Consider the following 12,398-nt stretch of genomic DNA (forward strand, 5'->3'; position numbering starts at 1 on the left):
GACACGCTGGGTGACACGCTGGGCACGGTCCCGGGGGAGCCGGATCCCTTAGACATCCTCGGAGCGCGTCTTGGTGCTGCTGGGGAAACTGAGGCAGGAGGTGCCCGAGCCAATCGTTGGTGCCTGAGCTTGGCTGGGACGTGGAGCTGATGCTGGGGAGATGAAACCTCTATCCCTGGTGGGCAGAGTGCGGGCAGAATGGAGGAAGAGTGCGGGCAGGGGGGGTTTGCGGGCAGGCAGGCGACAGGCAGCGAGCAGGCAGCGGGTGCCCTCTCCCGGCCGCACCGCAGCCCTGGCAGCCGCCTCGGAGCTGACAGCAGATCCTGAATTTCGCTTTATTTTAGCCCCTTCCTGCTGTCCCGCTCGGCCCGCTCCGAAGGAGACCCTAAACTTTGCCTCCCCCTTTCCCAGTGCCCAGCCCCACTCCCAGGGCTCTGCCGGGCACCCCCGACACCCAGAAAAGGCTTCAAGGCTCTTTGTTTGTACGCCAAAATTCCTCCCCAAGAGCAGGGAAATGAGGCAGGTTCTGTAGAAAACAAAACTTTATTTGGTCCACCAGAACCTGAGTTGGAAAACCACCCATGGATAATTCATATCATACAGGGATTACTGATCTGATTTACAGTTGATAAAATATCCTATGTTTCTTAAGAGCTGAACAGTATTTACAGGGCTAAAAATATTCACAGCTCAGAAAGACAGAGAGAGAGAGAGAGAGAGGGAAAAAAGTGAAGGAGAAATCGTCTGGGGGAAGAAGGAGCAGGGAAAAGAGAAAACAGATCAACAAACAAAACCACAAACAGAGCTTGGCTCAGCAGCCCCAGCCAGGGGGGTCAGGAGGGTGCTAGGGCAGCCCACCCCCCACTGCCCATCAGGGTGGGCTCCCCGGGGTGGAGGGAGGGACAAACCCCAGGGCCCACAGACCCCTGCCCAACTGGCTGAGCATGGGGGGGGTAGGCAGCCCCCCCAGAACAGTCCCCACTGGAGCAGGGCTCAGCATCTCCCACTGCACCCCCCCAACAACCTGGGAAAGAGAGTGAAACACCAGGGGATGCCCAAAACACACACACACACACACACACACACACACACACACACACACACACACCTGCCCACACCAAGCCACAGTGCCCCAAAACTGGGGGGGTCAGCCCTGAAGAACCCCTGGGGCCAGCAGCACCCCAAGGCCCTGGGCTCACCCCCTTCCACGGGACTTGATCTCGGAAAGGTGGGGCTTTGCTTCTCCCCCTCTCCAAAATCATCCCCTCCCTCCCTGGCACACGGTAACGTGGTAATGCTGCTCCACAGAGCCCCCCCTCTGTACCTGCTGCCCCCCCACCCTGAGCTGGGAAGAGGGGGGGCTTAGGGGGTGAAGCCCTGCAGGACAGAGTCCGGGGTGCTGATCCCAGCTGGGACCCATGGCTTCCCTCCAGGCACTGCTTTCAGCGGCCGCCTTTGCATAGTAACAGTTGTGTGATGAGTTCAGAGGGGTCCCTGCTGCCCCAGCCCCCCCCCCAAAATTGCCCCCTGACCCTCCTCCTCTCCCCACTCGGGGTGGCAGAGGGAGGGCACCTCTGCATTTCAGCCCAAGGTGTGAGGAAACCCAGCAGCTACAACTACCCAGAGCCCCCTGGCTCCCCCATAGGCATGGAGGGTAGGGGGGCAGCCCTGACCCCCAGCAGGGGCAGGGTGAGTCGGGGGTCCCAGTAGGACAGCAGATCCCACCCGGCACAGATGGCACCACAGCAGGGTGACCCCAGCACCCCCCGGCCCGGCTGCGGTACCTCGGTGCCACACTGGTACTGGTAGGGGACAAGGGGGGTAACAAGACAGGGGGAAAGGCCTGGGGACAGACAGGGGTCACACAGACGGACAGACATCAGAGGTATATTCTTTTTTCTGTTTGTTTTTGTTTTTTTGCAGCGCCAGGGCCCGGGCGCCACGGGAGGGAGCAGAGTCCTGAGCAGGGTGGCCCTCCCTGCCCCACAGCCCCCCCACTGCGTGCGTGGGGTGGGTACGGGGCAGGTGGGATCCTGAGATGGCCCCGTGCCCCCAGCAGCTCCTCATAAAGTGCACGGGGGGCTGGCGGTGCCAGCGTGGGCTGCTCAGGGCTCACCTGAGAGCTCAACCTGGCCACACAGCGTGGGGCGAAGCCTCGGGTGTGATGCCACAGCCCTGCCCCACAGCTCTGCCCCACGGCTCTGCCCCATGGCTCAGCACTGACAACCCCAGGCCAGAGGCCGGGTGACAAAAAGGGGGGAGCGGAGGGGGCTGGGGGAGGCGTTTTGTCATAGGGGACGGGGCCCGTGGAGCCCGGCAACCTCGGGTGTGAGCAGCGGGTTGTGGGTGCCCTTGGTTGACATCCAGTCGTTGAGGAAGGCCTGGGTGGCTTTGCGGTGCGCCAGGCGGTGCGTGATGGAGAAACCCGCGTTGCCCTCCAGCTGGGAGAGGATCACCAGCACCTGCCTGTGAAAAGAGCAGGGGGGCTCAGGGCTGCTCCCCCCACCCTCTGCCCACATCTCCCCCATGTTCTGCCTTGCTCGGAGCCCCCCCCGGAGGCCCCCCACCCCCCTGCCTACCCCAGACCTGTGCAGGGGGGGGACGCTGTCCTGCGTTTTGAGGCTCCCGCGCGTGGAGACGACGTTGAAGCTGTCTGTGCAGTCACACTGGACGTGCAGGTAGGACTTGGGGTGCCGGTTCTCCACCACCACAATCAGCCCTGCCCAGCCGTGTGTCAAGTAGTAGCAGGTCATTCCCTCACGGCCCTGCAGCAAACACCAGGGTCAGGGGTGGGTAGCCTCCAGACACCCCTGCCTCCAAATTTCAGCTTCCCCAGCATCTTCCACCAAGGGCTGCCCGTCTGCTGGGGTACCCCGAGGAAGAAAAGGGATGGGAATCCATGGTGTGGGAGGGTACAAAGTGGCAGCCGGAGCTGGTATAGCCCTGCCTGCTTGGCAGAGCAGAGGCAGGAGGTCCAGCCCTGCCCCGTGCCACCCACACTCACCTCGTGGCGCTCGCCCTTGTTCTCGGTCAGCAAGATGATGGCATCTGCCAGTGTGGTGGGCTGTGCCTCCACCTGCTCCACCATCACCAGGCGGGAGCTGTAGATGGCCAGGATGTAGCTGGAATAATCAGCGGCTGCTCGGCTGCTGGTGGGACTGGATGCTGTGCAGACACACAGAGGGAGAGGGAATAAGTGCGACCGTCACCAGTCACCAAGCCCAGAACCCTCAGAGAGCAGGGCTGCAACACACACAGGCGACCTCCACCCCCAGCGAGATCCCCACGGTGAGGATGGAGGGTTTTGTCACTTCAGCCTCCCCCAAAAAGCCCTTACCCTGGGGGGTGGCAGGGCCTGCCAGGGCAGTGCTCCAGTGGTTGAAGGCACAGCAGACCACGGCGTACTCGCCCGGCTCCAGCATGACGTCGCAGTTGACGAACTTCTTGACGGCTCTTTTGCTGTGAGCCATCAGCCTGCCCAGGCTCAGCTTGTTCCCACTGGTGAAGGTGGCCCGGAACACCATGATGCACAGATCCAGCAAGTGGCTGTCCACCGTGTCCGACCTCCTGTGCCAAGAGGTCACCGTGTCACCTGAGCACCGTCCCACAGAGAGCACGGAAGCCACAGGAAGAGTCCTCCTGCTGCCCCGGGCACCCAACCCCTGGGACCGGGTTTGGCTAAACCATGAGCACACCCTGAGAACTGGAGAGATGGTGGTGCCCATCCCTGAGCTCTGCCACCCCACGAGGTGGTGTGGGGTGAGAGGGCAACATGTTGGGGGGGACTCCAGGGTCACTGCTCACCTGCTGCCTTCCTGGAAGAGGGCGAACTCCAGGGCAGCCCGTTCCAACACCGTCAGCGATGTCACCGTCACCGGCCCGTTGGCCTTGTTGGGGAACATGCCCTGCACACGCACCTCGTGCCAGTCTGAATGGAGCTTGCAGATATCCACGGAGTCAAAATACCTGTGGGGAAGCTGGGCTCAGCCCTGGTTGGGTCCTCTGTGGGTTCACTGCTCTGTCCCACACCCCAGCAGCAGGCACCAGGATGACAGAATCACAAAATCGCCACAGTTGGAAAAGACCCCTAAGATCACCATCTCCAACTTTCAACATCCCCTCCCCAAATAAAAAATACCTATCAATATCTGTATCATCCACTAGAGCATGTCCTGAAGTGCCCCATTTACAGTTTTCAAATCCCCCCAGGGATGGTAACTCTACCACCTCCCTCGGCAGTCTGTTCCAATGTCTGACTGCCCTCTCAGTAAAGAAATTCTTCCTCAGATCTGGTCTGCTCCTCCCCTGGTGTAACTTCAGGCCATTTCCTCTGGTCCTGTCACTGTTCACTTGAGAGAAGAGGCCAGCACCCACCCCAACACAACCTCCTTTCAGGGATTTGTGGAGTAACATCTCCTCTCAGCCTTCTCTCCAAATTAAACATTCCTGGTTCCCTCAGCCTCTCCTCACAGGATTTCTTCTCCAGACTCTTCCCCAGCTTGGTTGCCCTTCTCTGAACTCACTCCAGCACCTCAATGTCTTTCTTGTAGTGACAAGAACCGAACACAGCACTCAAGGTGTGGCCCCACCAGTGCCAAGCCCAGGGACACCATCACTGCCCTTCTCCTGCTGGCCACACCATTCCTGATACAAGCCAGGATGCTGGTGGCCTTTTTATATAACCAGGCACACTGCTGGTTCTTATTCAGCCAGGTGTCCACCAGCACCTCCAGGTCTTTTTCTGCACTGACAGCTTTCCAGCCACTCTTCCCTAAGCCTCTAACATTGCCTGGGATTGTTGTAACCAAAATGCAGGACCTGGCACTTGACCCTGTTAAACCTCAATCACCTGCACCACCCTGGAGATGCCAGGCTCTGCCTGCCCCCTCTTTACCCCCCAGTGTTCCCCGATATCCCCTCCCTGGCCTTCTGCCCCACAGCCTCTGTCCCCTGGGCACTTCCATACTTAATGAAGTCACTGTATTCCATCCAGAAGACCCCCTCACTGCTGCCATGGGGCATCAGGTCGTGCCGCAAGGGAGCCGGCCAGTGCGGCCACTCGTCGGACCAGCTGCCGTTCCAGGAGAACCGGCCCCAGGGGTTTCGGAGCCGCAGTAACCTGGGGGAAGGGGGAAAAAATAAGTGTCAGAGGCACAGAAGGCAGGAAAGCCCAAAGAAGATCACCTCTAAGATGCCCTCCCAGCTCTGCAGACCCAGCCAACCCCCCCCAGAGCGCCTCACACAATTTCTGGTTGGACATTTTAAGCAGGTGGCAGCTGCTTTAGGTGAGAGGAGGTAATTCTAAACAGAGGGTGGGGAAGAAGCTGTGGCTGCCCCATCCCTGGCAGTGTCTCAGCCCAGGTTGGATGGGGCTTGGAGCAACCTGGGCTGTGTGGTGTCCCTGCCCATGGCAGGAGGTTGGAACTAGATGGTCTTCAAGGTCCCTCCAACCCAAACCAGCCTGGGATTCTGCCCTTGCTTCTCAAAGCCTTCACAGCATCACAGACATAAACCTGTCAACCCTCACTGTCACCCCAGATGCCCACATCCTGCAGCTCTGAACCTGCTGCAGCTCCCTGTCCCCTTCCCAGCCCAAGGAGCCTCCAGCCAGGTGCTGCAGGGAAGGGGCTCAGCAGGGCAGGGACTGCAAGTGTGTGCCTGGAGCTGCCCAAGCCCAGGGGTGACATGGATGAAACTGGGGCTTCAGACAGCACCCAGGCTGTCAAGGGCAGCATCCCTTTCTAACCCCCCACCCTCCAAAGGTGAGAAGGATGCCCTGATTGTCTCGTTGAGTCGAAAGAGCTCAACTCAATCCTCTGCATCTTGTGAGAAGACTGTCAGAACCTTTCTGCACCACAGGGTGCTCTGGAGCAGAGTGACCCTGGACATGAAACCAGTGCCAGGATGGCTTCTATGACAATAGCATTTAAATGACACCCTGCCATGGAGAAAAAGCTTTTGTTGGCTATGAAGATGGGACTCCAGAGTCCCTGAGGTCTTGTCCAGCATGCACTGAGTTATCCATGCCCAGATTTGGCAGGAAGGTACCTGCTGACCTCACCTGAAGCCTTGGACATCCCTCACGTCCAGGATGGAGTATGCGTGCCGTGGGCGCAGACCCATGCTCTCATAGGCCACATCATCCACCTTCATGTTGCCTCCACCACAGGAAGCACCCATGAGGAACCTGCATGGGGGACAGCAAAGCCCTCGGTGTCCTGCCAGGCCTGGGATGGGGGGAAAGCTCAGCCCTACTGCTTGAGGAACTGGAAAGACTTCCCCCCCAGGAAGCTCCTGGATATTCCCTCTCTGCAACCCTCCAAAAGTCCCTGGAACAGTGCCCAGGCCCCACCAGCTCTGCCTGGGCAGCAGTGAGCTCCCTCCACCCAAACCCAGGGCCTGTGGTGAGATTCTCTGAGTCCTCACCTGCAGTGCTGAAAAGTCCTGCCTATCCCTGCTGGGCTCAGCCCTGTGGAAAGCCACTTGCCAGGCAGCTGGTCCATCCCACAGGGGTGAGGACAAGCTGTGTGGAGTGCACCAGCCAGGCTTGGAGGGATACCACATATCCCATGGACACACACCTATCCCATGTGGCCCTATACTGCAGGCTGGCAGGAGCCACCCTGCCTACAGCCATCCCAACAAAAATCCCTCTGATTTCCACCATCTTTGCTTTTGCTTTGACTCCTCCAGGCTGCCTGTAGTCATGCCCAGCAAAGATACCACATACAGGTGGGACATAAGAGCAGGGTCACACACATGACAATCCAAACCCACTCCAAGCAAAGCAAGCAGGCTCTGTGCCAGCCACCTCAGAACTGCAAGGCAGCAGTAAACATGCACAGGGAAGTTCACTGAGATGCCCCCTCCCTGGAAGTGTTGAAGGCCAGGAGCAACCTGGTCTAGTGGGACTAGAGGGACTTCGGACAAGGGCTTGGAGGGATGGGATGAGGGGCAGCAGTTTTAACTGGAAGAGGGAAGATGGAGATCAGATCCGAGGAAGAAATTCTTTGGTGTGAGGGTGCTGAGCCCCTGGCCCAGCTTGCCCAGAGAAGCTGTGGCTGCCCCATCCCTGGCAGTGTCTCAGCCCAGGTTGGATGGGGCTTGGAGCAACCTGGGCTGGTGGGAGGTGTCCCTGCCCATGGCAGTGGGGCTGTAGTGAGATGATTGTTAAGGTCCCTTCCAACTCAAACCATTCTATGATTCTATGATTTTAATTTCATACAAAAACTAAACAAAGGCAAAATTACTTCTTAGAGCTCAGAGGGAGACCTCTTGCCAATGCCCCAGGTGAATGCCATTGCTGGTGGTCTCCACTCTAGGCAGTGCAATAACCCCTCTCCTCTGAGCCTCTCTAAGTGTGTGCAGCCCCCCTCGCCCCCCTCTCTGAGCTTCTCTGCTCTGGCCACGGCGTCCTCCTGCCTGGTCTTACCCAGCTTCCTTAGAGCTCAGCATTTTGGCCCAGATGAGGTCAGTGTCAATGGGCTCCTCCCGAGGGTTAGTGGAGCTGACCTGCAGCATCAGGCTCTCGCAGGGGGCACCCGTTAGTGTAGCCAGGCCTTCAATAGCACGCCCTGCCTGGAGGGCAAAGTACGAACCATGGAGCTTGGCCAAGGCCTTCTCAATGAGGGCGACCCACAGCTGCTTCCTCTGGGCCTGGGGAAGGAGGGAGAAACACGTCACCAGCTGCTGCTAACAGGAGATGGGGAAGCAAAGGGGCAGAGAAGGCAAAGCCTCGCTCACCACCATCCCCCGCCAGCCCTCCCGCTGCCGTGGGAGAATGAGGAGCAGGAGCAACAAGGCCACCAGAAGCTTGTCCACACAAGGCCAATTGATCCCCCCCTTCACTACCTGCTTAGGGTTTTGTCAGCACAGTTTAATCCCCCTCGGGAAACCATCCTGGAGTGATGATCCGAGAGGCCTGGATGCCAAGAGAGCTGCACCCTGGGGTGCCCGGGCAGTAGGGATGGCAGTGGTTGGTGTCCACCTTGAGATCTAAAGGTCACTTTTCTTCTGCTACAAACTGGATTTTAAAAGGTTTAGTAATGGAAACGGATATGGAGAGCATCTGGAAGAGCTGTCTTTCACTTGCACACTGCTGCAAACCAAACCCAACCCAGCTCTGGCTGCCTAGAGCACAGGCAGCCATGGGACCAGTCAGATTTAATCTCTGGAACAGAGATGTTGTTTCAAGGCCAAGCTCCAAAACCTCCCAGGTGGATGGACAAAATCCTCTGCCCCAGCACAGGGACAGTGGCAAGATGGAATGAGAAGCTGCAAGTTTTGCAAGGGGTGGAAAACTCTCCCTGGAGCTGCTTTGCCATGGTGCCAGGCTGCTGCTCTTGGCATTGTGAGGCTGGTCAGGGAGTCAGAAAGAAATTCAGAAGCTGCATTAATGCACTCAGAGGTTTGCAAAGCCTCCATTGGCCACAACAAGGTGGGCTGAAACCAGATTTGGTAGCCAGGACTCAGGGGAAAACACCAAGACATGGGGACAGCAACTCGCAGGTGGCAGCCAAGAGCTGAGAGAGGGAAGGCAGCTGTGTAGACTTCTTTCTGATGGATAAAGAAAGCTTACAAGTGCTTTCCATTTTTTTCTTTTTTAATCCTTCACTCAACAAAATCCATGTTGTTTATTTCTGCCCGAGCTGCAGCCAGGGAGCTCTGATTTTCCTTTATTTTTAAAACTCTCTTTCTCCATTTTTAGCCCCACATCCCGCTCACACAACTAGAAAAATCTAGTCATGATCAGATCCCCTGGAAACAAAGGGAAGGCAAACCCAGCCTGTGTGAAAGCATTCAATCTTTAAAAAAAAAAAAAAAAAGAGCAGACTTGAACTTTGTAAGAGATGAAAGACAAATGAAAAACAAAAGAACCAAAGCAGATAAATCTTAAATGTGCATGAGTGGAACTGCTCTGTCTACTGAGGCAAAATGTAGACACAGATTCCTTCTTGCTTCCCACTTCAAGGTTTCTCCTTAACAGGACCAGCTTGGCAGGATGCTGGAAGGGCTGGAGCAGCTCTGCTCTGGAGCCAGGCTGAGAGAGTTGGGGGTGTTCAGGCTGGAGAAGAGAAGCCTGCAATGGGGAGACCTTAGAGCACCTTCCAGTGCCTGAAGGGGCTCCAGGAAATCTGGGGAGGGACTTGGGACACGGGTGTGGAGGGATGGGATGAGGGGGAAGGGTTTCATACTGAAGAGGAGAGATTGAGATGAGATCTTAGGAGGAAATTCTTTGGTGTGAGGGGGCTGAGCCCCTGTGCCAGGTTGCCCAGAGAAGCTGTGGCTGCCCCATCCCTGGCAGTGTCTCAGCCCAGGCTGGATGGGGCTTGGAGCAACCTGGGCTGGTGGGAGGTGTCCCTGCCCATGGCAGGGGGTGGCACTGGATGAGCTTTAAGTTCCCTTCCAACCCAAACCAGTCTGGGATTCTCTGAATTGGCAGCTGCACCAGGACTGGGCCACCTCTGTTCTGTTGAGGGCACAGGTTACCCAGCCCACTCAAACTGTACCAACATTAAGGTTCCCCAAAAACTCATCTTCAGGCCTCAGTTCCCCAGCCAGACCCTTCTTTGAGGCTGTGCTATATTTTAAAACAGAGAACAGGGACTTGCAGAACCAAGTCCAACCCTGCAGTCCCTTGTCTCCTCCCGACAGCATTTTTGTTTCGTTTGGCAGATTTCAGCTCCTGAGTTTCAATAGAGATGTTCTCAGTCTCCTTCATGGCCATGATCCCAGCAAGTGCCCCAGGGCCTGGCAGCCAGGGCAGGTCACAGCCATGTCCCCAGCTCAGCCACTTTGTCACTCCCAGCAGATGCCACATGAGTGTGCTCAGAGCAAGAGAGAACTGGCTCAGGACAGCCTGGTTTGTTTTCCTCTCCATGGCAAAGCCAAGCTGCCAGCCCTCCCCACAGAGGAAAGAAACAGCTTTCCCTCATCTCCTCCTTGCAGGGAAAAACACAGGGGTTAAAATATTTCCCTTTTGCTGTGAAGAACAAGGATGGCTTCCCCTGCAAGTGAAGAGGCTGTGGTGTGGGGAGAAGTGAGGGCAACGTGAATGAAACTTCTTCATTGCAGCCTGGAAAATGCCAAAAGGGGCCTAAATAGATTTCTATTATGGCCTCAAAGAGTTCAGCTGTCCTAAAGGTGCAGCAGAAAGCAGGGTCCTCAGCTGTAAACTCCCTGTGCAGCACAAAGTAGGGGCAAACAAACACAGCCAAACCTCTTCATACGGTCTCCACCAATCTTCTCTACTGAAATAACCAGGGGAAAACCTCCTCTTGCCCTTGGAGCACTGCCCCCCACTCCAGCACCCCTGTCTCCCTCCCCCAGGCCCACTGACCTGTGAGAAGAGGAGGTATCCACACTCATCACAGGGCAGCATGTCATCCACCAGCACCGTGGTCCAGGTGCCATCCTTGCAGAGCCGCACCTGGTAGGCACCCTCAGGGCACAGGGTCCTGGTGATCATCACCCTCTCCACCAGCTCTGGCCTCTCAGCCAGCACAGCCAGGGCACTCAGGAACCTGCCAGGGGGATGGGACATGGGCAGGACTCAGCAGGCCACGGGCAGGGAGCTGCCCAACCCCGCAGTGCCAGGCACCGGGGGCCGTGGTTGCTCGGGAAGGGGACGGGGCACGCGTCTGGGGGTTGGAGCTTGGCTGAGGGGGCTGAGCTAGAGGAAGGTGGAAAAAGGGGCTTGTTCTCCCTTACCAGCAGTTTCCCAGCAGTCCCTGCAGGATATCCGAGGGCCTGGGTGTCCGAAACACCGACCACTTCACCGTTCTGTCCTTGAAGATGCTGCAGTTGATTTCGTGAGGTCGCAGCCACTGTTTCACCCTCTGCTGCACGCTGTCGCCTTCTGGGAATCCCACTGACTTAGGGCCAGGGTGGAAACTGTCATCTACAAAATTCACTTTGTTCTGTGAGAGCAAAAGGCAAGGAGAGCGTCAGTGTGCAGCTCTCCAGGGCCTCCTGGGATGGGGCTGGCCAGGAAAACATTCCCCTGCACCCCAAAACGAGAGCAGAGCCCCCAGCCCTCCTGCCTGGCTCGGGCAGCCCCTTCCAATGCCATGTCAGGGAGCAGGCCTGGCACCATGTGTCTGCTGGCAAAGGCACAGTTGCATTTTTTTCCTCTTCTTCCTCTCCCTGGAAGTGTTGGAGGCCAGGTTAGATGGGGCTTGGAGCCAACTGGGGCAAGGGAAGGTGCCCCTGCACGTGGCCAGGGGTTCGGTCTTTAGGGTCCCTTCCAACCCAACCCAGTTTGGGATGCTGTGAATCAGGTCCATCATCCTACACTGCCATGAGCCAGCTCATCTCTCCAGGCCCCAAGCTCTGTACTCTGTGACTCAAAATTTGCTTCATTCTGTTTCACAGGAACCTGCCGAGGCAGGGATGTCTCACACTTTGTGCTGGTGTTAAAAGCTGAACAGTGGGGGACCTTGGCTGCCTCTGTAAGTGACAAAGCACACAAACAGCAAGGTTGTGAGGAGCCAACTGGCAAGGAAATGCTCCTCAAGCCAAGGGCTGAGCTGCTCCAGAGAGGACACGCTGGGCTTGGCTGTCCTGTGCCACCCCCAAGGCACAGAGGATGTTAGGGACACGTTTTGCAACTGGGTTCAGCCCCATCACAAAGAGAAAAGCAATTCTGGAGTGAGGATGTCTCAGATCCCAGCCCCCTGCTGTAGCTGCTGTATAGGAAACAAAGCAGGATGAAGGATAATCCCACAGGTATCAGCCACTGACATGGGATGGATGCACGGAACTCCCCCAGGGGGAGAAATGAGGCTTTTTCAGTTTAACCCAGGGTAAAATAAGAACTGGGATTTCTTTGTTAATGTTAATTAAAGGAAATTAAATTCTTTCAGCAAAAGCCAGCTCTAATTTCAATTAGCTTTTACGCACACCAAAGCAGCAGCTGTCCTTCCCCTTGTGCTGCAATCCTACACGACTGCTTTTCATGTGGTGCCTCAATTAGCACTTCCAGCTCCTCTTCTGCAGAAGGGTGATTTTCAGCTCATTGATGTCTTTGTTCAATCCATAATGTGGGCCAAAAGGACATGTCCCAGAGCTTGCTGGCTTTCCCAAGGGGACCCTCTAATCACCAAAGGGAAGTGTGAGATGGGAAAAGAGGGGACAGGATATGAGAGGGATGCAGATATATGGTGCAGAGGCAGCTAGAGGTAGCTGGTGGTCTCTTCCCACATGGAAGAGAAAGAGTCAAGTTAAAAGTGGGTATCACACACTGAGAAATGTTGGAAAAGACACCCCTGGAATAGTAGAGGAGGGAGTGCCCATGACAGAAATCCCAAATCTCCCAGCAGTAAGGTGGGCTGCTCCCTGCAAATTCAGGCAGTGGGACAACAGGGGAAGGAGACCTTGGCCAGCCTGAGACTCTTCTG

At 56.7% G+C, this 12,398-nt stretch overlaps 1 protein-coding gene across 7 annotated transcripts in view; it reads right to left on the bottom strand.

Annotated features, from left to right (window-relative positions):
• Nucleotides 1–524: 524 nt before the first annotated feature.
• Nucleotides 525–12,398, bottom strand: part of CAPN15 (calpain 15) — a 44,588-nt gene continuing 32,714 nt past the window's right edge. For all 7 annotated transcript variants that reach the window (XM_071761036.1, XM_071761037.1, XM_071761035.1 and 4 more), the window contains 10 exons: nt 10,711–10,919; nt 10,340–10,523; nt 7,433–7,656; nt 6,062–6,187; nt 4,967–5,119; nt 3,805–3,966; nt 3,338–3,567; nt 3,005–3,165; nt 2,587–2,765; nt 525–2,466 (listed from right to left, as the gene is read on the bottom strand). In XM_071761036.1, the coding sequence (XP_071617137.1) occupies nt 2,289–2,466; nt 2,587–2,765; nt 3,005–3,165; nt 3,338–3,567; nt 3,805–3,966; nt 4,967–5,119; nt 6,062–6,187; nt 7,433–7,656; nt 10,340–10,523; nt 10,711–10,919 (1,806 nt within the window). In that variant the 3' untranslated portion in view covers nt 525–2,288. The remainder of the gene's footprint in view (nt 2,467–2,586; nt 2,766–3,004; nt 3,166–3,337; nt 3,568–3,804; nt 3,967–4,966; nt 5,120–6,061; nt 6,188–7,432; nt 7,657–10,339; nt 10,524–10,710; nt 10,920–12,398) is intronic.

Source organism: Heliangelus exortis, chromosome 17, assembly GCF_036169615.1.
Source record: "Heliangelus exortis chromosome 17, bHelExo1.hap1, whole genome shotgun sequence".
Classification (NCBI taxonomy): domain Eukaryota; kingdom Metazoa; phylum Chordata; class Aves; order Apodiformes; family Trochilidae; genus Heliangelus; species Heliangelus exortis.